This window comes from Rhineura floridana, chromosome 6 (genome assembly GCF_030035675.1).
Source record: "Rhineura floridana isolate rRhiFlo1 chromosome 6, rRhiFlo1.hap2, whole genome shotgun sequence".
Taxonomy (NCBI): domain Eukaryota; kingdom Metazoa; phylum Chordata; class Lepidosauria; order Squamata; family Rhineuridae; genus Rhineura; species Rhineura floridana.
In genome coordinates, this window is record NC_084485.1 from 15,254,240 (window position 1) to 15,280,587 (window position 26,348).

General features: G+C 44.2%; 1 protein-coding gene across 2 annotated transcripts in view; it reads left to right on the top strand.

The window, feature by feature from the left end:
• Positions 1-350: 350 nt before the first annotated feature.
• LAMA5 (laminin subunit alpha 5) overlaps positions 351-26,348 on the top strand; it is a 255,687-nt gene continuing 229,689 nt past the window's right edge. For both annotated transcript variants that reach the window (XM_061631076.1, XM_061631077.1), the window contains exon 1: positions 351-1,028. In XM_061631076.1, the coding sequence (XP_061487060.1) occupies positions 729-1,028 (300 nt within the window). In that variant the 5' untranslated portion in view covers positions 351-728. The remainder of the gene's footprint in view (positions 1,029-26,348) is intronic.

A 26,348-nucleotide genomic window follows, 5' to 3' on the forward strand; every position in this document is an offset into this window, starting at 1 on the left:
GTGTAAGGGCGAACACAGGACCTCGAGGTACTCTTGTGCTTCCCGTCAGTGGCGCAAGTGCCTTGGGAGGGGGGTTCTTTTAAAAATTGTTCCTCCCGGAGGCTTTTGCGTTGGGGTGCAATTGCCCCGACCCCCACCCTTTTTTAATTGCTTGCTTCCCACGTTGCTCCAGCCCTGGCGGTGCGCGAACGGGTTAACCGGGGACGGGAGCCGCGAGGGCGGCCAAAACAATGGACAGAATCAGAGCATGAATAATCCCCGCGGCCACTCCTCTCTCCCCCCCCCATCCATCCCTCTATATCCCTCCCTCTGGGGGCTGCCGCTTGAGAGAGAAAAACTGTGCGCCGCGCTGTTGCTCTCTCCCACTTGCACAGTCGGCCGCATGCAACGGCGGCAGCAGCAGCAGCAGCGCCTTGGTGGGGATCCAGCCTTGCAGGTTGATGTCTCATCAGTTGATTAGGCAGCCTTGTTGCTTCTTGCTTGGAAACGGCGGCGGCTGCTAAACTTTCTTTCGCGTTGTCTCCTCTCGGCTGCAGCTTCTGCTGCTGCTGCTGTTGGGAGTCCTCCTGCCCTTTGATCCTCAGCCATGACTCTTCGGGGGAAGCACTAGTTGCCCCCCCTACTTCTCCATTAATTCCCCTCTTTGCCCCCATTCCTCTCTCCAAATCCCTCCGGGTCTTCATTTTTTGGTTTGTTTTAATTGCAAAAAAAAAAAAGCACCCTCAAAAATGGCGAGGGAGCGGGCGCCGGGGAAGATCCGATGCACGACGGCGCCGTTGCTGGTGCTGCTGGTCGCCGCGGCCGTGTTCTCTGGCTCGGAGGGGCAGCCGGTCTCCTTCCACGCAGATGTGAATGGCCACAGCTTGCACCCGCCTTACTTCAACCTGGCCGAGGGGACCAGGATCTCGGCCACCGCGACCTGCGGCGAGGAAGACTCCGGCGCTAAGATCCCCAGACCCGTGGAGGATTTGTATTGCAAACTCGTGGGCGGGCCGGTGGCAGGAGGGGACCCCAACCAGACCATCCAGGTACTGTATTTTTCTCGGCAGGCTACAGGGGAGGATTCCTGCCTTCCAGTTTACATGTGACCCCATATTATTATTATTATTATTATTTCCTAGGCGCCAGTTGATAGCATAAAACGTGCGACTCTTTGCACCGTGTTCAGCAAAATACAATGACTGTAGGGGACTGAGACTGCAATCCCATGCTTTCTTTCCTGGGAGTAAGCGCCGTGGACCACAGTGGGACTTTTATGTGGGTAAACATGCATTGGATTGGGCTGTTAGAGGATCGAGGAGAATCACGGTGGGAGGAATCAGTCTTGCCTTAATGACTTTCTTCCAAATCGCATCTTTGTCAACCTCAGCAGCGTGGGCTAGAAACCTTGAATTCTCCCCCCCTTCTCCTCCTTTATCTTTTGTTGACTTGAGGCTGGTGGATTGATTCTCCCTTAATGGGGACAGACACACAAAAGCGCTGGGAAGGAAGTGTCTTTGCGAGTGTGTACTTGTGCCTGTTTGCACGCTCAGGCACATGTTTGCTTTGCGCTCCTAACGTGGGCTTTTGAAGGGAGCATTGCATTTAGCAGACCTTGTTTAGCAATTGAAACTGAATGGCAAGTGCCACCTTCCTATTTTAGGGAGGGATGCAATTACTCTTCTCTCTGACCCCCCCTTTATATATTGGTTGAATGAAGACAAACTGCCAATTGCGTGTTAAGCTGACCATCTGAGCTGGCCATCTGAACTGGCCTGCCAAGGAGCAAGGGAAATCTTACCATGCTTATACACCTGATCAGAAATTATGAGTGTTATGAGGGGAGAAATAAGATTCTTGTTACAGTTGGCAGGACAGTTTTTTAAAAAAAACTGGGTTAGCAAGTGGCTTGTTGTTGTTATGTGCCTTCAAGTCAATTACGACATATGGCAACCCAATGAATCAGTAACTTCCAAGAGCATCTGTCATGAACCACCCTGTTCAGATCTTGTAAGTTCAAGTCTGTGGCTTCCTTTATGGAATCAATCTATCTCTTGTTTGGCCTTCCTGTTTTCCTACTCCCTTCTGTTTTTCCCAGCATTATTGCCTTTTCTAGTGAATCATGTCTTCTCATGATGTGTCCAAAGTATGATAACCTCAGTTTCATCGTTTTAGCTTCTAGTGATAGTTCTCGTTTAATTTGTTCTAACACCCAATTCTTTGTCTTTTTTGCGGTCCATGGTATCCGCAAAGCTCTCCTCCAACACCACATTTCAAATGAGTTGATTTTTCTCTTATCCGCTTTTTTCACTGTCCAACTTTCACATCCATACATACAGATTGGGAATACCATGGCCTGAATGATCCTGACTTTAGTGTTCAGCGATACATCTTTGCACTTGATGACCTTTTCTAGTTCTCTCATAGCTACCTTCCCCAGTCCTAGCCTTCTTCTGATTTCTTGACTATTGTCTCCATTTTGGTTACTGACTATGCCGAGGTATTGATAATCCTTGACAAGTTCAATATCCTCATTGCCAACTTTAAAGTTACATAAATCTTCTGTTATTACTTTAGTCATTTTGACGTTACCACTGGGTAAGTTGTGGCCTCTTCAAGTTACCATAAGACCCAGGCTGAGAACCAAAACTGCATTCTGTGCTTTACTAGTGTGTTGGGCTGCAGTGGGTACTCGCTGCTCCCCTCTTCGTAAAAATGGCGAACTTGCCCAGTTCCCCATTTTTGGCAACTTGGTCAGTTGCCAAAAATAAAGGTCACGATCCAGTCAAAGTTAAATGAATAAAGGCCGGTTGATTCCAGAAGGAAGAAGTTAAGAACTTGCTAAACTCTTTTGAAAACTTGGACAGCAACTGCTGCAGCTGTTTTGTTTGGGGGAGAGGAGGTGAAGATGCTCAGAGCGGCCCCACCCCATCTTTACTTCTGTTGTCCATCCCATTTGCTTTCCCTCTCCTGTTGGGTGCAATCAGTGCAACTTTCCAGAAGAAGAGGGCAAAGTGAGCAGAAGCTGCAGCACTTTTTTCTTGCTCACTTGCTTAGAGGGACCATAGGTAAACAGGCAGTGTCAGCAAGGAGGAAGAGCACAGCAGGGCCAGGGGGCTCGGGGAGTTGGCAGTGGACCCTCCTGTTGGGGTGTGGGCCTTGGCAGCTGCCCAGCAATGCCAACGCAGGCCCCTGAACTGAAATGCCTTGACTTTGCAGGAATGCACCTGATATCTCTTCCGTGGAACATACAAAAGAATTCCAGTGGGTTTTTAGAAACTAATAGAAGAAAAATTGGGTTGGGAAAAATGAATCTGCCTATTTCATACTACAAGTTACTAATAATGTTTATATTATGTATATTTATATATATTATATGTGAAGCGTTCAAAGCACTTCATGTTTATTTCATTACAACAACTCTGTAAGGTAGGCCAGTATCATTTATCCTGTATTATCTGGGTGCTGAATCATAGTGGCATGGCTTAAGGTCACTCAGGTGACCTTAATGGCCAAAGTGCAATTTGAATTACAAATATCATTTTCTTAACAATTTCATTACATTGCTTACACGGCTACAGCTCAGTATTTGTGAAGGGGAATAGACTAGCTTTTCAGAGTGGCACAACTGGTTAGCACTTGTCTAGGCACCTTTTCTTTTTCCTTCCATGTTTGAAACCTGAGTTTTGTGTTTCCTCTGGATCAACTCTATAAAGAGATGCATAAGGAAGGGAATTTAGAAGGTAAAGGATGGAGAGGAAATGCCTTTTTTTGGAGTTGCTTCTTTGCACAGAAAAAGTTTGGCTATTAAAGGGTATCTGTGAATTTTCTCAAAACAGGCGCTTCTCTGTTATACATTCAGTATAAACAAGCCCTCTAGAGTTTCACCGTCAGTGACATAGATATCTCTCACTCATAATTTAATGTCTTATAAAATAACAAAGCAGGCAATTATTAGGGACCAGCCTTTGAGATTGCATAGCGCAAGTGCAATCTCTCATTCAACCCAATCTCTCAGGGACTGCATGCCAGTGGTGGGCAGGTCCAAAGGCAACAGTGTGCAGGGCAACGGGTGTGACTCTCACGTTAGCTTAGTAGGCTGCTTTCTAGCCATGCAAAAAATCAGAGGTTGTTAAAAATGCAGGCACCCCTGCATCCAGACAAGGAAGAGACATTTTCACAGTTCAAGGACACATTCTAGCCAGGCAAAAGCCCTCAAGGGGGAGGGGAGCAGAGCCAGTGAGGAATGTCGCTTGGGCAGAGACCTGAGGGCTAGGTAGAGCGGCTTGGGGGGCTGTACTTGGCCCCTGGGAACGAGATTCTCCACCCTTGCTCTGAACATTTGGCTTGAACATAGAGAAGGTTAGTTTTACTTAAATCTGCATGAAATTGATGAGGCAGGTTGTGTGACCAGTTTATGCCACATTAATTTCAATGGGACTTTATGGTTTATTATGACAGGAACCAGGCTAGCCTCCCCTCCCACACATACTTCCTGCTCCTTAAACATGTCCACAAGGAGGAGATTGGAAGCTTTCGCTGATTTAAATTAACAGCATTTTAGCATTGATCTGAACCCTAAACTATGGTTAATCTTAATTATGGTTTGTTGAAACAGGCTGACTTTGTAAATCATGTTTCAGACAAACCATAGTTGAGATTAGCCACGGTTGGTCGAACAACCCAAGTCATCAAAAACAGAAGTGAAAGCATTTGAACTAATTCCTTGTGGCTGCATTGGAAGAGGAGGGTGGGGTGGACCATGCATGCCACAGGGAGGCTAGGCTCATTCCCTCCACAGCTAACATGGTTTCCTGTGACATATGAACACAGCCAGTTCCTAACTTTCTTTGGATTTGTGTCTTGACATCGCATGCATGTTTTATCTTCAACAGATATTATAAATGCTCCAGTGATTTCACATGTATTCTACTCAAGGACCTCTTAGGTATCCGCACCACTATTTTTCAGGCATTAAGATGAGACTTTGGAGGACTTGCTTATACTGGACAAACTCATTTTGCCTGGTACAAGAGCTGGATAGTTTAAGCCTAACAATGTCCTAACAATGGACATTTAAGAGAAATAAAATATACTTTGCCTCTTAGAAGTAGCTGTCAATAACTCGGACACAAAGGTTATTTTGTATGACAGCTTCCTAAAATCCTGGGATAGTGTTAACCAAAAATGCACAGAAAAGGATGTAACTTTCAACTATAGTTTAGCTTACTGAGAACAACCCTAGACAAGTCTTGGGCTTGTACCTCTGGCATGGCCACAATGAGGAGTTCCGAAACTTTGTTTCTCTTTTAGATTAACCAGTTTGCTAAGACAAATTATGGTTAATATTAATTATGGTTAGTGGAAACAAGGCAGCTTCAAGCTATAGTTTCTGAAGTTGGCTTGTTTTCACTAACCACAGTTTCAGATTTAGATGTAATGCTAAACTGTAGTTAATTTAAAACAGAAACTGAAGCTTCTGAACTTCTCGCTGGTGCATTGGAAGAGAAGGGGGGAAATACAATCCTGAGATTTGCTGTGGCTCCTTTTTATAATGCTAAACCTTGGTTTTGTGTTAATATGAACCAGGACTTTTGAAAATGGACTGCCTTCAAGTCACTCCTGACTTATGGCGACACTATGAATAGGGTTTTCATGGTAAGGGGTATTCAGAGGTGGTTTACCATTGCCTTCCTCTGAGGCTGAGAGGTAGTGACTGGCCCAAGGTCACCCAGTGAGCTTCATGGCTGTGTGGGGATTCGAACCCTGGTCTCCCAGGTCGCAGTCCAGCACTCCAACCACTACACCACACTGGCTGACCAGGCCTTATAATAAACCCTAAAAGAAAGATATAATAGCTTTCCTCCTGCTTGATAGCACAAACCTAGTTGAGCTGATTTTTTTCTTTAGTATGGATGGCCAGGAAAATGCAGGAATCAGCCTGCTACAAATGCTTCCATGAATGTGTTCTTGAAGGTTTAGATTAGATACATTTGCAAACCATTTCAGAACAGAGTGGAAATGTATACTACCGCTTTGGAGACAAACCGTAAATGGTTTTTCTGAGAGCTAAAGGTGGTATGATACTGGCATTGTGGCATCTAGCATATAAACCAATTTAATTTATCCCGGTCAGATAGGTTTTTGGAAAAAAATATTTTATTTTTGAAGAGATACAAAAACAAACCAAATCTGTGAACAGAGTCGTGTTGAGTGTGCATGCACCATGCACAACATTGTCACACCATGTTCAGCTTTTAGGAATTAGTGTCTCTGTCTCCCAGCTCTAAGTGGAGCATGAGTGTTGAGAATATAGGTGTGAAGAAGTCCTCAAATTGTTTGAAGGAATGTGGGTGGGAGAAAAGGATGTGTAAAGGATAAACAATTATTACAGGCTTATGTCAAAGTAAATGTCTGCTTAAACTGGGACCTCACTGAGAGGCCATAGGCACCCGAGGATAAGAATTTCCTAGGAATGCAGATGACAAAAGTGTACTGCTGTTCAAAGTGACTTGGCTTGGCAAAGTGCTTAACAACCGTGGACATCTGGGGTGGAGGGGAAACCAGTTGCAAGAGAGGATTTGTTAAGAGCTGTGGGAGAGAGAGGCAAGTGAGCTTTTATTTCACTGAGTCCCAGGCCTGTTGTAAATCCTGGGAGGGCAACCAGAGGACTTGGAAAGCAGATGGAATCTGAAACCTTTCCCAGTGTGTGCACGAAAAGCCTAAGACAAACCTTAGCAGCAGGGACCATTGTGGCTTGCGCTGGGTCAGGAAGAAGTTAAGATGCCAGTTCACCTGGAATCGTTCCTCTGTGCTAGATTAAGAAGGATTATGCATGCATTCACAATTAAAGACACTTTACACCTGTGAGTGAAAAGTTAGCATGCATTTTGGGTTGTGTTTCTGTTTTAGGATTGAATTATTGTTGTTGTTGTTGTTAATAATAATAATATCCCGCCCCTCCTCCCAAAGGAGTCGGGGGGGAGCAAACATAAACAAAACAATTTAACAAGAAAAAGAAAAACAGTTAAAAACATTCCAAAACACAATTACAATTAAAAACAGTGTAAAACACAGCATAAAAACATTCTTTCAACAATGATCTCCAAGTTGCCAGGAACAGTCCTCTCTTCAGCCATCAAAAGCCTGGGAAAACAGGAATGTTTTCAAATTCCTCCTGAAAGTCAATAGTGTTGGAGACAGACATACCTCACTGAGGAGGGCATTCCACAAATGGGGAGCCACCACTTAAAATGCCCTTAAAATGTCAGCGCCAACTGAGTCGCACTCAGTGGTGGCACCACCAGCAAGGCCTTGCCTGCCAATTGTAGGATTCAAGGTGGTTGATACTGAGGTAGGTGCTTTTGGGATACTTGGGTCCCAAGCCTTTTAGGGCATTATATGCGAGTACTAACACCTTGGATTGGGTCTGGCAGCCAGTGCAGCACTTGTAGGGCCACTGACTCATGATCCCCTGGGGCTGCCCACTTGCCATATTCTGAATGGTCAAAGCTTTAGCTGATTGGAATCTTCAGTTAACAACCCATCCAGGTGTGTTTTCAAGTTCATGTAGAACATATCCTGCCGACAGAATGTTTGCCTGCTAAACGCTGTTTGGATTGCAATGGATGTTTATCTAAAATAGGGATGGGCTTTTCATCCTAAGAGCTACATCCCTTCTGGGCAAACTTTCAGGGGCCAGTCGTGGGTGTGGCCAGAGGCAAAAGTGACCAGAGCAAGGAGTATGAATGTTACCTTTTGAAGTAGAATTAAGAGGCTTAAGTAAAGCATCCAGGTTCTCCTGACAACTCTTTTACTCCTCCTTCACCAGCTCCAGTGTGTGTCCTTCTGAATGCAGCCATTTATATGGTTTTTCTGGGATCCTCCTAGCAACTTCCAATTAAACAAGTTTTGTCTGTTCATAGATGCTGACTGGGACTGTGGTTGTGATTCCCCTTCCTGTTCTTCTGTATGGCTTTGATAACTGCAGGCTCTTTGATGTAAGCCCTACTTCCTAGACTGGTTTGCCTCTGGCCAATCTGAAAGCTTTAGCAAAATCCTATTGTGGCCAATTCTTTCCCAGAATGGTGGGCGGCACTAAAAGGAAAGAAGGTATTAGTTGAAAGGTCACAGTTCTTAATTCATTCTCTTTAGGGATTTCAACACTCCTTAGTGACTAAGGCTGCAGTCCATCTACTCATAATTAAACTCCATTGGGTTCAATGGGACTTACTCCAAAGTAAGTGTGTATTGAATTGTAGCCTAAATAAGTGATGAAGGCGCAGAGCAAAGGAGGTGGAGGGAAGTGTTCAATTTCCATAGGCTGAAACAATAATAATGAACTCCTGAGTTTGTTTCTAGAGCTCTCCATGTTTCACCAACAATAAGCTTACTTGAACCCTTTCACCTGCTCTATCTTGTATATCATTCCCCGTTGAAACACAGCCACAAGTTGGAAGATTTTGGAGAAGGCTCCCTGAACAAGCTAGTGTTTACCTAAGGTAACAGGCCATTAGAATATTGCTATTGCTACTGTTTAGTTTATATACCGCTTACATGCCAAAATGGCTTCTAAGCGGTTTACAAGTAAAAAATCAATTATAACATTCATACATGATTAAATATGCAATAAAACAATTCTATCAAAATGTGAAAAACATCCATAATTGAAAATTGCAATAAAACGAGCCCGTTAAAAAGCGTAACAATTAAAACAGTTAAAAGAATAATTAGATCAGTTAGAAGTCCAAGGGAATGCTTGCCTCAACAGGGGTGTCTTCAAGAGCTGGCAGAATGCCAGTACTGATCAGGCCTCTTCTATTTCACAAGGGAGGGAATTCCACAACACCAATGAGACCATCAGTGGAAAGGCCTTCCTCTGCGTTTCCACCAGCCGATAATCGGAATCATCAGAATAGTTCCTTCAAAACGGCCATCTGATGAGGGAGCTTCATATTGACCATAGCTGCTGCAACATTTTTCTTCTCTCTCATCTTCAGTTCTGCAGAGAATGATTAAACACCAAATTCTTATGCAGACATTTTTAACATCAGAAGGTGTTGACACTTTTATTTATTTATTACTTTTATATCCCACCCTTTCTCCAAGTTGCTGAAGGTGGCATACATGGTTCTCCTCATTTTATTCTCCCATCAACCCTGTGAGGTAGGGCCACCTGAGAGAGAGTGACTGGTCCATGGCTACCCAGTGAGCTTCATGGCTGAATGAGGATTTGAAGCAGGCCGACTCTCAAACCATGACACCACACCGCCTCTCTCGTAGCCATTTCATCTTGTGACATCTTTGTGTCGTGTTGTCTGTATCACTTCCATCTTGTAAGTAGAAATATAAGCATGGCGAAGGGCCATAGCTCAGGGATAAGAGCATCTGCTTTGCATGCAGAAGGTCCTTAGCATGTCCATGCAGGGCAGGGAAAGACCCCTCTGTGAAATCCTGCTGCCAGTCAGTGTAGGAAGTGCTGAACTAGATGACCCATGTGACTCAGTACATGGCAGCTTCCTATGTTCTTAAGACGGAGGTAAAAAGCTTAATTGCCTGTTCTTTAATATTTTTTTAATTGCCATTTAGTAACACCAAGCTCTTTTATCCTTGTGCTCCTAGTACGATTGTTCAAGTATTAATCTCAGGGTTGGGCAATCCTTATGAATTCAGCTCAGTGTAGTGGCAAGTGTTGAAATCCAAACTGAAAGCCATCTTTTATTGAGTGGTTGCATTACATCACGCCCCCAGGATTTATCATTTTTTTGGCTCTTCCCTTTAACATTGCCCTTTCCTCAACTCCTATACTAGCGTTTGGGAGGTCAGTAATTGGGGAGGGGTGTTTGTGTGTGCATATGGCAGGTGTGGGGGACCTTTGGTCCTTCTGATGTTGCTGAACTACAACTCCCATGATCTTGGCCATTTGCCATGCTGGCTGGGGCTGATGGGAGTTGTAGTTCAGCAACATTGGAGGATCAAAGATTCCTCACCCCTGGTGTTACATAGGGTTAATTCATTGGTTGAACCATGCAGAGTCAATATTGTCTGACTGTCATTCAGAGAAAAATTGAGGGCACAATCTATCCAGAGTAAGCACTTTTAAGTCTCATTAATTTCAGCAGAAGGGTTGAGTTGAGCAGGAATATGACAAAACCCAGAAGGTGTTAGCATGCATTAACTTCTTTCGAGCCGCTTACAAGTTATGGTGCCAAATGTTGTGTACCTCGGTGATGGAGGTGAATGTTTAATAATCTTACTCCCTGTCCTTTATAGCTGAAGTTCTAAGATTGTTTACTTGTGGGTTGTTGGTTTTTTTGTAACACTAATTTGCCAGTGATTTGGTGCAGGGGTCACTGTTGATTAGCTGCTGCTGCTGCTTCATAAAGGCAGGCCAAGTGGATTCTATTACCCTGAGGGTGTGTTTCAGTTTAAGGAGAGAGATGCTGGTCATGCAAGAGGCTGCCCAGTAACGTGCCAGTGGGGGTCATCGCAAGGGGAGACCCCAAAGGGAATTGCCCCTTTGGTGTCTCGCCTTCTGGGACATCATGGGGGCAAGGACGTCACCCACATGAAAGTGGCAGATGGAGGGAAGACCCTGAGTAAGAGGCAGGGAAGTGGGGATCTCCCAGGGTGAGAGACTGGGAGGAGAAAGGAAAGCTCCAGATAAGAGCTGGGAGGGTCTGTCATTTTTTGTGAGGATGGGGTGGGTGGTGGGTTAAGAGCTACTTTTGTATAGAGAGTAGATTGTGTACTTGTACATTGTTTCTGTATTTTATAGCTTCTCCTGATTTTCCCTTCCCTTATTTCTTAGGTTGTTGCTGTTATATACTGTGCATTGTGTATTATGGTATATGTGAGATTAGGTAATAACTTACAAGACTTTGTATTTTATTGTGTATTTCTTCTTATAATTGTTTTCAATTTTTTGTATTATATAAATATTACATTATATATTGATATGCATTGTTTGTTATGTTCTTTGTTGTAAACTAGCCTGTGGTCTCTTGACCAAGGGTGGTATATAAATTTAATAAATAAAGGACGTACAGTGTGTAACTGATAATGGAAGTTGTCTGGTGTTAGCTTGATTTTTCTCTCTGTACGATTTGATACCTTTCGCTCTGTTTTCCCACTGTTTAATCTAAACAATTGGCCCTTGTGTGCTTATTTTGGACGGTTGGTGTGGCATTCTGATCCGGCTAAAATGTTTGAACTAGCCACAATCGGCACAGTTTTGACACCCGACTTAATGGGTGTTTGAAATGCTGACTTGCCATTGAGGCAGTAAGCTGATCGTTCCTAAAAGCTTTATGAGGCAGACTAGGAAAGGCGGATATCTGGAAGTGCACAATGATTAAATGACTCTGTGTTTTAATAGCACAGTGTTTGGTACAGCGTAGGGGAATACCAGTATAATTTTTTTTAAAAAATTGAGGTTTCCTGGCAGCCTCCCGTACTGACGTTGGAGTTGATCTATTGTCTCATTGCCACTATTTATTTATTAATTAAAATATTTCTGTATTTCACTTTCATAAGAAATATCAAAACAGCTTATAACAATTAAAATACCATCAGAATAATACAAGCATTAAAACAGATTGCCAGCTGACTGGTAGTAGCCTGGTGAATCTTTTCTACGTGATGTGTGCCACTGATTGATTCGCTATTTTGGAGTGCTTTTGTCCTAGCCTATAACCCAATGTGCAAAATGGATCTGTGGGACCAGTAGTTTTTGGATCTCTTAGACCATTGGATCTCTTAGACCAGTAGTTTTTGATCTCTTAGACCAGTAGTTTTTGGATCTCATGGCAAGATAAGGAATGCTTATCTTAATACTGGGAACGATCTATCGTCCCCCTGATCAAAATGCTCAGGGAGACCTTGAGATGAGATATGAAATTGAGGAAGCATCCAAACTAGGAAATGTGGTAGTAATGGGTGACTTCAACTACCCGGACATAGACTGGCTGCATATGTGTTCCAGTCATGACAAAGAAGCAAAGTTTCTAGATATTCTAAATGACTATTCCCTAGACCAGTTGGTCATGGAACGGACCAGAGGGACGGCAACCCTGGACTTAATCCTCAGTGGGGACCGGGACCTGGTGCAAGATGTAAGTGTTGTTGAACCAATTGGGAGCAGTGACCACAGTGCTATTAAATTAAACATACATGTAACTGGCCAATTGCCAAGAAAATCCAACACGGTCACATTTGACTTCAAAAGAGGAAACTTCACAAAAATGAGGGGATTGGTAAAAAGAAAGCTGAAAAACAAAGTCCAGAGGGTCACATCACTCGAAAATGCTTGGGTTGTTTAAAAACACTATATTAGAAGCTCAACTGGAGTGCATACCGCAGATCAGAAAAGGTACCGCCAGGGCCAAGAAGATGCCAGCATGGTTAACGAGCAAAGTCAAGGAAGCTCTTAGAGGCAAAAAGTCTTCCTTCAAAAAATGGAAGTCTTGTCCGAATGAAGAAAATAAAAAAGAACACAAACTCTGGCAAAAGAAATGCAAGAAGACAATAAGGGATGCTAAAAAAGAATTTGAGGAGCACATTGCTAAGAACATAAAAACCAACAACAAAAAATTCTATAAATACATTCAAAGCAGGAGACCATCTAGGGAGACGATTGGACCCTTGGATGATAAGGGAGTCAAAGGTGTACTAAAGAACGATAAGGAGATTGCAGAGAAGCTAAATGAATTTTTTGCATCTGTCTTCACAGTGGAAGATATAGGGCAGATCCCTGAACCTGAACTAACATTTGCAGGAAGGGATTCTGAGGAACTGAGACAAATAGTGGTAACGAGAGAGGAAGTTCTAAGCTTAATGGACAATATAAAAACTGACAAATCACCGGGCCCGGATGGCATCCACCCGAGAGTTCTCAAAGAACTCAAAGGTGAAATTGCTGATCTGCTAACTAAAATATGTAACTTGTCCCTTGGGTCCTCCTCCGTGCCTGAGGACTGGAAAGTGGCAAATGTAACGCCAATCTTCAAAAAGGGATCCAGAGGGGATCCCGGAAATTACAGGCCAGTTAGCTTAACTTCTGTCCCTGGAAAACTGGTAGAAAGTATTATTAAAGCTAGATTAACTAAGCACATAGAAGAACAAGCCTTGCTGAAGCAGAGCCAGCATGGCTTCTGCAAGGGAAAGTCCTGTCTCAGTAACCTATTAGAATTCTTTGAGAGTGTCAACAAGCATATAGATAGAGGTGATCCAGTGGACATAGTGTACTTAGACTTTCAAAAAGCGTTTGACAAGGTACCTCACCAAAGGCTTCTGAGGAAGCTTAGCAGTCATGGAATAAGAGGAGAGGTCCTCTTGTGGATAAGGAATTGGTTAAGAAGCAAAAAGAGAGTAGGAATAAACAGACAGTTCTCCCAATGGAGGGCTGTAGAAAGTGGAGTCCCTCAAGGATCGGTATTGGGACCTGTACTTTTCAACTTGTTCATTAATGACCTAGAATTAGGAGTGAGCAGTGAAGAGGCCAAGTTTGCTGATGACACTAAATTGTTCAGGGTTGTTAAAACAAAAAGGGATTGCGAAGAGCTCCAAAAAGACCTCTCCAAACTGAGTGAATGGGCAGAAAAATGGCAAATGCAATTCAATATAAACAAGTGTAAAATTATGCATATTGGAGCAAAAAATCTTAATTTCACATATATGCTCATGGGGTCTGAACTGGCGGTGACCGACCAGGAGAGAGACCTCGGGGTTGTAGTGGACAGCACAATGAAAATGTCGACCCAGTGTGCGGCAGCTGTGAAAAAGGCAAATTCCATGCTAGCGATAATTAGGAAAGGTATTGAAAATAAAACAGCCGATATCATAATGCCGTTGTATAAATCTATGGTGCGGCCGCATTTGGAATACTGTGTACAGTTCTGGTCACCTCATCTCAAAAAGGATATTATAGAGTTGGAAAGGGTTCAGAAGAGGGCAACCAGAATGATCAAGGGGATGGAGCGACTCCCTTATGAGGAAAGGTTGCAGCATTTGGGGCTTTTTAGTTTAGAGAAAAGGCGGGTCAGAGGAGACATGATAGAAGTGTATAAAATTATGCATGGCATTGAGAAAGTGGATAGAGAAAAGTTCTTCTCCCTCTCTCATAATACTAGAACTCATGGACATTCAAAGAAGCTGAATGTTGGAAAATTCAGGACAGACAAAAGGAAGTACTTCTTTACTCAGCGCATAGTTAAACTATGGAATTTGCTCCCACAAGATGCAGTAATGGCCACCAGCTTGGATGGCTTTAAAAGAAGATTAGACAAATTCATGGAGGACAGGGCTATCAATGGCTACTAGCTGTGATGGCTGTGCTCTGCCACCCTAGTCAGAGGCAGCATGCTTCTGAAAACCAGTTGCCGGAAGCCTCAGGAGGGGAGAGTGTTCTTGCACTCGGGTCCTGCTTGCGGGCTTCCCCCAGGCACCTGGTTGGCCACTGTGAGAACAGGATGCTGGACTAGATGGGCCACTGGCCTTGTCCAGCAGGCTCTTCTTATGTTCTTATATTCTTATGCTAGAACTTTGCCCGTCAGGTTCCTTGGGTTTTCCTCACAGGTTTAGGTTACACTCTACAAAGACAGATTTAAATGGGAGAAAGGATTAGATTTGTAATTCCTTGAGAGGAAGCTCTTCCATTCAAAGGTGCTCCATTACCTCAATTTGTTCTGATAGCTGAGGTATTAAATTCCTTAATCCTTTTTGTAACTCCCTTGTCTTTTCCTTACCATTTCAATAGTTCTCTCAGGTCCCCTTGCAAATCCTTTCTAGGTCTCCCATCTCTTTTCCTGAGACAGCCTATTGTTGTAATTTAACCTATTGTGGTAACTGTTGCAATTTGCTTAGATCTACATGGCTGGTGGATTTGGCTTCTTTTATAAACAAGATATGCAGCTTTATCTTGCTTATGGGGAACCAAACACCACCTCTGGGCCCTAAAATGCTCCCACCCACATTTTCTTTGTTGGGAGACATTTTGTAGAATACATATTCTCTAACTTGGTAGAACAGGCAGGGGTAGTTAACTTTTGGCCCTCTGGGTGTTCCTGGACTCCCATTGTCCCTAAGGTTTGGACATGCTGGCTGGGGCTTAGCTGGGGCTTAGGAGTCGAATTCTAATAACATCTGGAAGGGCACACATTAGCCATCCCTGCCATAGATAAATAAGTGTCCGGTAATAATAAACAAGAACATAAGTTAATTTCTGCTCCTTTGCAGAGCTGCTATGTTTCCCGAGGAAGAAAAAGGGGCACTTGCTACTTTTACTGTGCTAACTTAACTTCTGTCATATGGCTAAGATAAAATAACACTGTGTGGAAGAGGGGGAAAAACTGTTCAGAAAAATATAAAATCAGTGTATGGGGATAACCCATTTTGATTTGGAAGCCCACTTTTTATAATCAACTGGAAAAAACCTAGGCACTATGGGTGCTATTCAGCTAACTTTTTGCATTAGAGTTAGATTTAGTACAATGGGGTCTCCCCCTGCATGTCCCCATTGCCATCACCAAATCTGCTCTGGAATATTGTGGGAGTCCCCAGAACAAATTTTGGTGGCACACGGGCGGGATGAGCGAGGGAGATTGCTCAAGGAAAAATCTTTGTTCTAACAGAATGATCTACTTAGCACTATGCTGAATACAACTTTATGGAAATGACTTATTCTTTATTACTTTATGAGTACTGGGTTTTTCTGTGTGCCATTAAAACAAATTGAATCTATTTTCCTTTGACAAATATTGGAGGATATGCAAGTAATTACTTTTATTTTAGTAGTAGGCACTGTTGTTTACTTCCTGCCTGGAGCTCATCCTCACCTGTTCGAATTGTCATATTATGAAGGCATCATGTGTCCATAGACGTGAGTTCTAGGTCAGTGGCCCAGAAGAACCCCAAGGTAGTATTTCACACATGAGAACGTGGAACTATTTTTATGGTAATCAAACCCGACTACTCTTGGGCTGTGGCGTAATGACGGTAACCTTGGGGACCTTCATGTTGGACATATATAGTAAGGATGCTGGCGTTTGGATTTCACTTCTCTCAAGAACATAATAAAAGGTCTGTCTGTTCCGGCTTCCTACAATGGCCAACTCACATGCCTCTGGGAGGCCCGCAAGCAGGGCTTGAAGGCAGTAGCTCTCTCCTATTGTTGCTCCCTAGCAATTGGTAATCAGAGATAGACTACGCCTGAAGATAGAAGTTCCATAGAGCCATCATGAATAACAGGCCTCTCCTCCTTGTTTGCCTCACATCTCAAGAGTCTGACAGCCCTAGTATAGCATGAGGCCTATTCGGGGCAACCGTGATGTAAGGAACTGGAGAACAGACCTAGGCAGTTGCTTTGCAAATGACCCATGTTCTGTGTTGGAAGCTAGGCAGCACTCCTACCCTGTGGCAGTGGTAGCAACAGGGCAGGCACAAAATCATTCATTGGTGGAAGCAGCTCATTGCCAATCACTGCCATAGATATTTGGAATGTAGGAAGCTGCCTTATGCTATGTCTACACTGATTAGCAGCAATTGCTCTTCAAGGTTCAGGCAGGATTGCCTCCCAGCCCTACCAGGAGATGCTGGGAATTTATTTATTTATTTCATTTGTACACCGCCCCATAGCCGAAGCTCTCTGGGAGGTTTACAACAATTAAAAACATTAAAAACAAATATACAAATTTAAAAACACATTGTTAAAAAAACAATTTAAAAACACATGCTAAAATGCCTGGGAGAAGAGGAAAGTCTTGACCTGGTGCCGAACAGATAACAGTGTTTGCGCCAGGCGCACCTCATCAGTAAGGTCATTCCATAATTTGGGGGCCACCACTGAGAAGGGCCTCTCCCTTGTTGCCATCCTCCACGCTTCCCTTGGAGTAGGTACCTGGAGGAGGGCCTTTGATGTTGAGCGTAGTGTACGGGTGGGTTCGTGTTGGGAGAGGTGTTCCATCAGGTATTGTCCTAAGCCGTGTAAGACTTTATAGGTTAAAACCAGCAATTTAACCTGAGATCTTCTGCATGCTCAACCTGGAAGCTTCTGCATGCAAGGCAATAGTTGGTTGTCATTACTGACTTCTTACCCACCCCTCATTGTCTAGAAGGAGTTGTAAGGAGTGAGTTCTGGACTTCACGTCTTTCTGAGATTAATTTAAACAACAACCCCTGTACAGTATTTTATAGCAGATAGTGCCATTCTAATTGATTCCAGTCCTTCACTTTGTACTTTTCTGTCTGACATATTTCTGTCTCTAGTCAAGTTAATGAAAAGGTGGGCTTGTGGAAGACATCAAGCATTGCATAATTGTCTGTGCACACTGTTGTTCTGCAAGGAAGAACACTGGGGATTCCCTATTTCCTTTCTGCTCGGCATCTAGTCTGGGTCCACCTAAATGTCTGCAGATGCTGATGGTCGGTCTGCTCTGTAGGGTGATTTTCCCTTTGAAGGCTTTGAGAATTAAGGAAGCAGGAATGTGTCCTTTTTTCCCCTTTTTTATTAAGAGATTATGTGCCTGTTTCCTTTTGAAGTAGTTTTGGAGACCATACAGTGTATGCATTTGCTCAGAGATTTACTTTTAAAATGTTAAGACTTTTGGGGTTTGAAAGCTGCGTGTGTATCTTTGTAGGACCAGTAGCGGCCTATGGGGTGGGGTTGAGCTGCAGAGCCACCCTCCAGACACCAGCGTACCTGGATGGGAATCAGCAAGGTCAGGACTGTATGGGTGCACTGGTTGGGAGCACTGCATTGGCTCTCCCATTTTATTTATTTATTTATTTTATTTGTTTCATTTATAAACCGCCCATAGCGAGTGGCTCTCTGGGCGGTGTACAAAAAGGTTAAAATACAGAATATCACAATAAAATCAACCAACCAACAGTAAACATAAGCAGCAAACAAAAAATAAAAAAATTAAACTTATAACATTAAACGCTTAAAATGCCTGGGAGCATAGCCAGGTCTTAACCTGGCGCCGAAAAGATAGAAGCGTCGGCGCCAGGCGTACTTCTTCGGGGGAGGCTGTTCCACAGTTCGGGGGCCACTACAGAAAAGGCCCTAGATCGAGTGACTGTCCTCCGGGCTTCCCGATGGGTTGGTACCCGGAGGAGGGCCTTAGATGCTGAGCGAAGTGACCGGGTCGGTTCATAGCGGGAGAGGCGTTCCACAAGATATTGCGGTCCCACGCCGTGTAAGGCTTTATAGGTCAAAACCAGCACCTTGAATCTGGCTCAGAAACAAATGGGTAGCCAGTGCAAACGGGCCAGAACAGGTGTAATATGCGCTGACCGGCTGGTCCTCGTCAGCAGTCTGGCTGCTGCGTTTTGCACTAGCTGAAGCTTCCGAACTGTCTTCAAGGGCAGCCCTACGTAGAGCGCATTACAGTAATCCAACCTAGAAGTTACCAGAGCATGAACAACTGAGGCGAGGTCATCCCTGTCCAGATAGGGGCGTAGCTGGGCTACCAACCGAAGGTGGTAGAACGCATTCCTTGCCACCGAGGCCACTTGCGCCTCAAGAGACAAGGAAGGATCGAAAAGAACCCCAAGACTATGAACCTGTTCCTTCAAGGGGAGTGTAACCCCATCTAGAACAGGGTAAACATCCACCATCTGGGCAGGGAAGGCATTCACCAACAGTGTCTCAGTCTTGTCTGGATTGAGTCTCAGTTTATTAGCTCTCATCCAGTCCATTATTGCGGTCAGGCAGTGATTCAGCACATCCACAGACTCACCTGTAGAAGATGAAAAGGAGAAATAGAGCTGCGTGTCATCAGCGTACTGGTGGCAACGCACTCCAAAACTCCTGATGACAGCACCCAGAGGCTGCATGTAGATGTTAAAAAGCATGGGGGACAAAACCGACCCCTGAGGGACTCCACAATGGAGAGTCCAAGGTGTCGAGCAATGTTCCCCAAGTACTACCTTCTGGCGACGATCCGCCAAGTAGGAGCGGAACCACTGCCAAGCAGTGCCTCCAACTCCCAACTCCGCGAGTCTCCCCAGAAGGATACCATGGTCGTTGGTATCAAACGCCGCTGAGAGATCAAGGAGAATCAACAGAGTCACACTCCCTCTGTCCCTCTCCCGACAGAGGTCATCGTACAGGGCGACCAAGGCTGTTTCGGTGCCAAAACCAGGCCTAAAACCGGATTGAAACGGATCCAGATAATCGGTCTCATCCAAGAGCACCTGGAGCTGACCGGCAACCACCCGCTCCAGAACCTTGCCCAAAAAGGGGACATTCGCCACCGGTCTATAATTGTTCAAGTTATCTGGGTCTAAGAAAGGTTTCTTTAAAAGAGGTCTCACTACTGCCTCCTTGAGGCTACTAGGGACTACTCCCTCACTCAAGGAGGCATTTATCACTTCCTTGGCCCAGCCGGTGGTACTAGTCCTGCTAGCCTTCACTAGCCAAGATGGACAAGGATCTAGAGCAGACGTGGTCGCCCGCACCATTCCAAGCACCTTGTCCACTTCCTCAAGCTGCACCAACTGAAACTCATCCAATAATGAAAGACAAGACCATTGCAGCTGAGCACCTGATTTTGCCATTGCCCTGCTGTGCTCTGGCTGTGTCCATTTAAGCTGCAGCCATGCTGGTGTTTGGAGGGCGACTATGACTACCCCACCACAGTGGCCACTACTGTTTAGGATGGCATTACTGGAAGAAATAGTTTTTTAAAAACTCCATAGACTAGTAAAATTTTTGGTTGGCTTCACTTTATTCACAGAAGAGCCAAGGGCCTTTAAAAAGTTGGCAGTTTGGTCTGGACCACATTCCCACCATACATTTGTTCCACTATTATTCCACTTTAAACAGTCATGGCTTCCCCCAAAGAATCATGGGAAGTGTAGTTTGTGAAGGGTGCTGAGAGTTGTTAGGAGAACCCTGTTCCCCTCAGAAAGTTAAAATTCTCCAAGGTTTAACAGTCAGCCCCTCTTCCCAGAGAGCTCTAGAACTGCAGCTCTGTGAGGGAAATAGGGGCCTCCTATCAACTCTCAGTTTGAGAGCCAGTGTGGTGCAGTGGTTAAGGTATTGGACTACGACCTGGGATACCAGGATTCGAATCCCCCCACAGCCGTGAAACTCACTGGGTGACCTTGGGCCAGTCACTGCCTCTCAGCCTCACAGGAAGGCAGTGGTGAACCTCCTCTGAATACCGCTTACCATGAAAACCCTATTCATAGGGTCACCATAAGTTGGAGTCGACTTGAAGGCGGTCCATTCCCATTCCATCAACTCTCAACACCCTTCATATACTATCCTTTCCAGGATTCTTTGGGGGAAGTCATGACTGTTTAAAGTAATAAGAGGGGAATAAATGTATGGTGTGAATGTGGCTGTGGTGTCACACTGCTGTTACCATAGCAAGCACCAGCAGGCCGTGCATGGAGGCACACATTCAGTCTACTGCTAGAGCAAAAGGCCATTAATCCTGCTAGCAAATTATGCCCCTGCTGAGATACTACTTTTGACCAAATGTTTTACTTTCCGAAAGCATTTAAAACAAACAAACAAAATACTTGATACTTTCAATTCGAATGTCACCTTTATTTTTAGACCAAACATGCTTGACTTGGCATTGATGGGAATATATTTATCGCAGCCTATCCTAACCCTGAGGCTCAGGGCAGTTTACTTAATTTATCTTCTCTACAACCACACAACACGTTTCCTCTGTTTTTCACATGAGGAGTACTGGCATTCCAGGTTTGTTACACATATCTAGGCAGTCAGTCGACATTTGTGCCGTGCCATTAACTAAGATTAACTAATAGCAAAAAAACCTTGCAGTTTAAGAACGTACCTATAGCCAACAGATATTTCTATCAACCTTTAAAAAGCACGGAAATTGGGCAGCTAGTGCACCGGGGAGTTCAGATATTGTACTGCTCTACAAATTTGTAAAAATGCAAACCCAATTTGGGGTGGTCTTTCACAGTCCAATCAAATTCCTGTGTAGCTTCACAGAATTTGATAACATGTGCCTCTAGGGTTGCCAGGTCAGAAGCATCCCAAATCCTGTGATTTCAGGGGTGGGCCCTAGTGAAGTTATGGGGTGGGCCTGAGCGATGTCATTAAGCATGATACATTAAACATCAACCACAGTTGCTTGGAGCATACAGTTCAAACAAAAACATTTATTTGATTGGAAATTAAGATAGAAATTTTAGCTAAAAGATGGGGCCTGGGTAGGGAACATTGAATCTAGCCAACTTGCTTCTGGCAAAAAGGGTTTAAGTGCGCTCAGGCCATGTCAGGCACCAGAAGGCCATTGCAGGAAGAAAGGAGCCTAGTGTTGTGGAGGTGTCAAATGGGAGCACTCAGGAGTGAAGATGGATGCCCCTGAATGTTGCAATTCTAAACACACTTACTAAGCCCCATAGAACTCAATAGGATTTCCTTCTGAGTAGATATGGTTTGGATTGTGCTGTTGGTAAAGCTTGACTAGGGATCCTCTGCAAAGATATTCCTATCCAAGCAGGGTTGGCAACTCCCTGCCTGGAATGCCCTGCCTCTACCTTTTCACATTGCTGCTCCAAACGTCTTTACAGATTTGACCCTTCACTTCAGAAAGAGGTCTGAGAAATGAGTAAAAGTAAGAAGATTCTCTACCCTTTTCTGTCTACCCTGTGGGCTGCTATAAACTTACTTTGACAGCCAACCCAATTCCATTGAGTAATAATTGACAGAGAGAAAACACACATGGTTTGGTCTACCTTCACAAGCAGCAGCTTGGGAACAACAACTGCAGCCATGCTGCCCAGTATGTGAATTCTCTTTTACTGCTACTGGGCAAGAAACAAACCGTCATGCAACCAAGAAGGTGCATCATCAGTGGGTTTAAAGGGGTTGGGTGGAGCACATGGAACCACTGTTGTTGCGTCTATGGATATAAGGGAGTAAGGTTAAAGGTAAATGAAATTAAAATAGAAAAAGAAAACCAAAAGACAGTGATGGTCTCCTAAATGCAATACCATACCAACCACAAGAAGATTCCTATGAGTAAGGCAGAAAACTCAGCAGTCCACAACCAATCAGGATTCTTAACCAAAAGCCAAAACTAAAAAAATCCTGGCAGCTAGTCAGCCAAGGTAACATAAATCCCCATGCAGCACAATCTGACTCAAGGGCTGCAGTTAGTGCAGAATGCTGTGACACGATTGCTGACATGAGTGAGACCCTGTCAGCACATAATACCTCTGCTCTGAAATCTGCACTGGTTGCCAGTTTGCTTCCAGGCCAAGTTCAAGGTGTGTTTTCCATGTTACGGGTGCCACATAGTACTTGTTCTGCTCTTGTAAGAAATCAGTCCTTTAGTGTGGCAACACCTATGCTTTGGAACTGCCTGCCTATTGACATTAGGCAGATGCCTTCATTGTACTCTTTTCAACACCTGCTAAAAACATTTTTGTTTAGGCAAGCCTACCCAGGCAGGCAGAAGCTATTGTGATTTTAATCTGTTTTTAACTCATTGTTGGTTTTATTATTTTAAATGTTTTTAAAATACCTTTCACTATTTTTGCCAATAATTTTATTGTTTTAATTCCTTCTGTAAACTGCTTTGAGATTTTTTACAATAAAGCAGTATATAAATGTTGTAAATAAAATACATAAATAAATTTGGAGTCACTGTGGCCCTTGGGTCTCTTTCCACTTTTAGGAACAAAGGAATCTGACTTATACAGCCTCCGGCATTTAGTACCATCTAGTTCAGTACCAATGATGTGGACTAACATTGGCTCTCCATGATGCCAGGCAATAGTCTTTTCCAGAAATTGAATTTTAGACCTTTGCCTGCAAAGCATATGCCCTACCACTGACCTACGACCCTTCCCCTGGATTCCTGAATGCCCTGGGGGAGTTCCCAGTAGATAGAGCAGGTGACCCTGTTGAAGTCCTTGTCACGCTGTGGAACAGGGAGGTGTGTCGGGCTCTCGACATGGTTGCCCCCGAGTGCCCTCTCCGGCACTGTGGAGCCCGGCTTGCACCTTGGTACACCAGTGAGTTAAGGGCAATGAAACAGGCTGGATGATGGCTAGAGCGCAAGTGGGGAAAGACGTGCTGTGAGGCTGATCGGGCATGAGTAAAACATCATAACCGTGCCTACTGTGTGGCGGTGAGGGCGTTGAAGAAGGCCCACTTCTGTGCCTCTATAGCATCCTCAAGCAGCCGTCCGGTGGAGCTTTTCCGTATCGTCAGGGTCTGTTGACATCAACTCAAGGAAATGAGAGTTTTAGACCCTTCGGAGGCCCACTGTGAATCGTTTGCAAGGCACTTTGAGTGTAAAGTTGCTCGCCTCCGTAGCAGTCTTGATGCCCCATCCGCATCTACTGTAGTCCCCAATGAGGTGTCCAGTGCAACGTCTGATGCAACTTCTTGGGAACGGTTTCAGTTTATGCGGCCTGATGACGTGGACAAGGTGCTAGCAATGATGCGGCCAGCAACATGTCCTCTCGACCCTTGCCCTTCTTGGCTTATTAAAGCTTGCCGAGGGGGTCTGACCGAGTGGATCCAGGGTGTGGTTAATGCATCATTGCGAGAAGGAGTTGTTCCAGCCACCTTGAAAGAGGCGGTGATTCAACCACTCCTGAAAAAGCCCACCCTGGACCCATTGGTTTGTGACATCTACCGACCGGTTGCAAATACCCCCTTTTTAGGGAAGGTGATTGAGAGGGTTGTGGCGCAGCAACTGCAAGTACTCTTAGATGAAACAGATTATCTTGACCCATCCCAGTCTGGGTTCAGGCCTGGTTATGGGACTGAATCTGCCTTGGTCACCCTGGTGGATGACCTTTATCGGGAGAAGGACACGGGGAGTGCAACCCTATTGTTCTTAATCGATCTCTCAGTGGCTTTTGATACCATTGACCATGGTATCCTTCTGGGCTGACTTGGTGAGGTGGGTATTGGAGGCACTGTTTTACAGTGGTTCCGATCCTATCTCCAGGGTCGTTCTCAGAGAATAGCATTGGGTGACTGTCTTTTGGCCCCCGGCAGCTGTGCTGTGGGGTGCCACAGGGTACCATCTTGTCCCCCATGCTGTTTAACATCTATATGAAGCCCTTGGGAGCAGCCATCAGGAGCTTTGGGGTGAGGTATCAGCAGTATGCTGACGATACTCAGCTCTGTTTCTCCATAACATCTGAATCGGGAGAGGCCGTGCAAGCCCTGGATCGCTGCCTGGACTCGGTGGTGGGCTGGATGAGGGCCAATAAACTGAGTCTGAATCCTACCAAGACGAAGGTGCTGTGGGTTGGTGGTTCCCGAGTTCGGATAATTGGTCAGTTGCCTGCTTTGGACGAGGTCGCACTCCCTCTGAAAGAGCAGGTCCGTAGCCTGAGGTGCTCCTGGATCCATCTTTGTCGCTAGAGGCTCAGGTGACCTCCGTGGCTAGGAGTGCCTTTTACCAGCTTCGGCTGGTGAGACAGCTGCGGCCGTTTCTGGACCAGGATAGCCTGACCACTGTTGTCCACGCACTGGTAATCTCTAGGCTGGATTACTGTAATGCGCTCTATGTGGGGCTGCCCTTGAGGTTGGTCCGGAAGCTGCAGCTGGTGCAAAATGCGACAGTGAGACTGCTTACTGGGGGAAGGGTATCGCCAACATGTCACCCTGCTGCTGAAAGAATTGCACTAGCTACCCATTTGCTACCGGGCCAAGGTCAAGGTTCTAGTTTTGGCGTACAAAGCCCTATACAGCTCGGGATACCTGAAAGACCGTCTTACCCCTTATATACCCAGTCGATCGCTGTGCTCTGCAGGTGAGGGCCTCCTGCAGATACCATCTTATCAGGAGGTTCTTTCTGCACAATATAGGAAACGGACTTTTAGTGTGGCGGCACCTACCCTGGGGAATTCCCTCCCTTTGAATATTAGGCAGGCACCATCTCTGCTATCTTTTTGGCGCCTTTTGAAGACTTTCCTCTTTCAACAGGCCTTTTAAGTTGAGACCTATCCCAGTCTGCATCTGTGTCAGAATTGTTTAATATGTTTTTTTAATAATGTTTTTAACCCTTTTTTAAAGTTATTTTTTAAAAAATGTTTTTAATGCTGTTTTGTTTTAATCTGTTTTAAGACCTGTTTTTACAATGTTTTAGAGTGTTTTAGTGCTTTGCTTGCTGCCCTGGGCTCCTGCTGGGAGGAAGGGTGGGATACAAATTGAATAAATAAATAAATAAATAATAAAAAAGTATCTTTTAACATTGTTCTTTTCAATCCACTTATTTATTATTATTATTATTATCATTATTATTATTATTTGATTTATAGCCCACCCTTCCTCCCAGCAGGAGCCCAGGGTGGCAAACAAAAGTACTAAAAACACTTTAAAATATCATAAAAACAAACTTTAAAACACATTAAAATAAAACATCCTCAAAAAGTTACTTAAATAAAGCTATCAAAACATCTAAGATTAAAAACATTTAAAAAAAGAAAGTTTAAGAACATACTAAAAAGCAATTCCAACACAGATGCAGACTGGGATAATGTTTCAACTTAAAAGGCTTGTTGAAAGAGGAAAGTTTTCAATAGGCGTCAAAAAGATAACAGAGATGGCGCCTGTCTAATATTTAAGGAGAGGGAACTCCACAGGGTAGGTGCCGCACAGCATACCTAGGGCAGATCCACACTATTCATTTAAAGCACATTCAACACACATTTGAAGCACATGAATCATACCACAGAATCATGGGAACTGTAGTTTGTTAAGTGTGGTGTGAACTATGAGGGGGAAACTACACCTTCCAAGATTCTTTAGGGGAAGTTACGGACTTTAAATGCGAGTGTGATGTGCTTTAAATGTATTGTGTGGATCTACTTAATAAACTTTACCTGCATGAAAATTGTTTTAATTATTTTTTAAAAATAGAAATGACTTATAAAGTTTACTGGGTGACAATGGGCTACTTACGATCTCTCAGCCTAATTTGCCCCTCAGGATGAAAACAACAGAGGGGAACCTTGAACACCCCAAGGTAGAAGGGCACCCTTAAAATGTAGAAGTAGTAATGTACAACCATAGTGTGAAATCAGATACTTATCGGGACTTAGTATGAAGAAATATTTATATAAACATGACTGTCAAAGATGTTTATTATTACACAATCTTTAAAGATATTTGTAGTGCAATCCTATGTTTACTCAGAAGTAAGTTCCAATTCAATGAGGCTTACTCAAACAGGGAAGCATGCACAGAACTGCAACCTCAAGTGATAAACTTCACTCACCCAACCCAAAATTCAGCATTATGCAACTTTAAGCTGTTTTGCAGCTGTTTATACTTGTTTTTATGGTTATTGGATTTTAAAGGGATTTATTTCTTGTTGTGAGCTGCCCTGGTTTCCAGTCACCAACGGTAC